The sequence below is a fragment of the Bison bison genome, unplaced genomic scaffold (assembly GCF_000754665.1).
Source record: "Bison bison bison isolate TAMUID 2011002044 unplaced genomic scaffold, Bison_UMD1.0 scf7180017845289, whole genome shotgun sequence".
Classification (NCBI taxonomy): Eukaryota; Metazoa; Chordata; class Mammalia; order Artiodactyla; family Bovidae; genus Bison; species Bison bison.
The window spans coordinates 29828-30880 of record NW_011475862.1 but is presented as its reverse complement, the minus strand read 5'-3'; the positions used below and the strand labels follow the sequence as shown (position 1 = coordinate 30880).

General features: G+C 60.8%; 1 protein-coding gene across 1 annotated transcript in view; it reads left to right on the top strand.

Moving 5' to 3' along the window:
* Nucleotides 1-1053, top strand: part of IQCE (IQ motif containing E) — a 31426-nt gene that overhangs the window by 25410 nt on the left and 4963 nt on the right. The window contains exons 18-19 of the mRNA XM_010833241.1: nt 221-331; nt 954-1052. Coding sequence (XP_010831543.1) covers nt 221-331; nt 954-1052 — 210 coding nt within the window. The remainder of the gene's footprint in view (nt 1-220; nt 332-953; nt 1053) is intronic.

Sequence of the window (1053 nt, the reverse complement as noted above, 5' to 3'; positions counted from 1 at the left end):
TTGTATTCCAGGATTTGCTTTACCGTGGGGTCCAGCGTCTGGGCCGGTTCTCTGTGGAGGCCGGGCGTGTTTCTGGCTGGGAGAGGTCCGGGGCGAGTGAGGAGCAGGAGCCTCAAGGGCAGGAAGAAGCGGGGTGCCTTCTCTGCTGACAGGACCCCTGCTGCGGGAGCCTCGCCTCTTCCAGGGAAACTGACCTCTGTCTGTCTGTCTCTCTTGCCAGGCGGCTACCGTGCTGCAGGCGGCTTTCCGGGGGCATCTAGCTCGGGCAAGGCTGTTGTCCAGGGCAGCTTGTGTCTCAGAACCCCCCAGGGTGCCGAGCCCTCCCACCCAGGTACCATCGGGGCTGCCCTCGGACCCGAGCCCTCTCTCTCTCTCCCCATCTCTTCTCACACTCCATCCACCGACAAGCGCTGGGACCTCCCTGGCGGTCCTGTGGTTAAGACACCACCTTCCAAAGCCGGGGGTGTGGGTTTAGTCCCTGGTTGGGGGGATAAGATCCCCCATGCCTATGGCCAAAACACGGAAAACAGAAGCAATATTGTAAGGGATTCAATAAAGACTTTAAGATTGGTCCACATCCAAAAATCAAAACAGGGCAAGTGCAGGCGTCTCCAGGCCCTGGCATCCTGCCCTGCCCTGGGTGTGCCCCTGGCCCCTGCCCCTGGGCACCTGGCAGGGTTGAGCTCAGGAGCTGAGTGGCGTGGAGGCGCTGGGACATGGAGTACTGTCTCCACTGCAGGGTCAAGACAGGCCTAAAGTGGGATAGGAGCACCCCCAACCCTGTGAACCACAAGACATAAATTTTAAGGATCTCTAGAGTCTTAAGAATTAACCTAAGTAACGAGAGAAACCACCTGAATCAGATTGCGCTGAGGGTCGAGGGTGACAGGCCTTACCGTGCGGGAGGGGGCAGGAGTCTCAGACGGTTCTCTCCCCCGCTCCCTGCGCCCCAGGACTCGCCCGAGCCCCGCATCCCGAGCCCTGCTGCCCAGGCCGAGGGAGACCCGTGGCAAGAGGAGGCCGTCACCATCATCCAGTCTGCCTTCCGGGCAC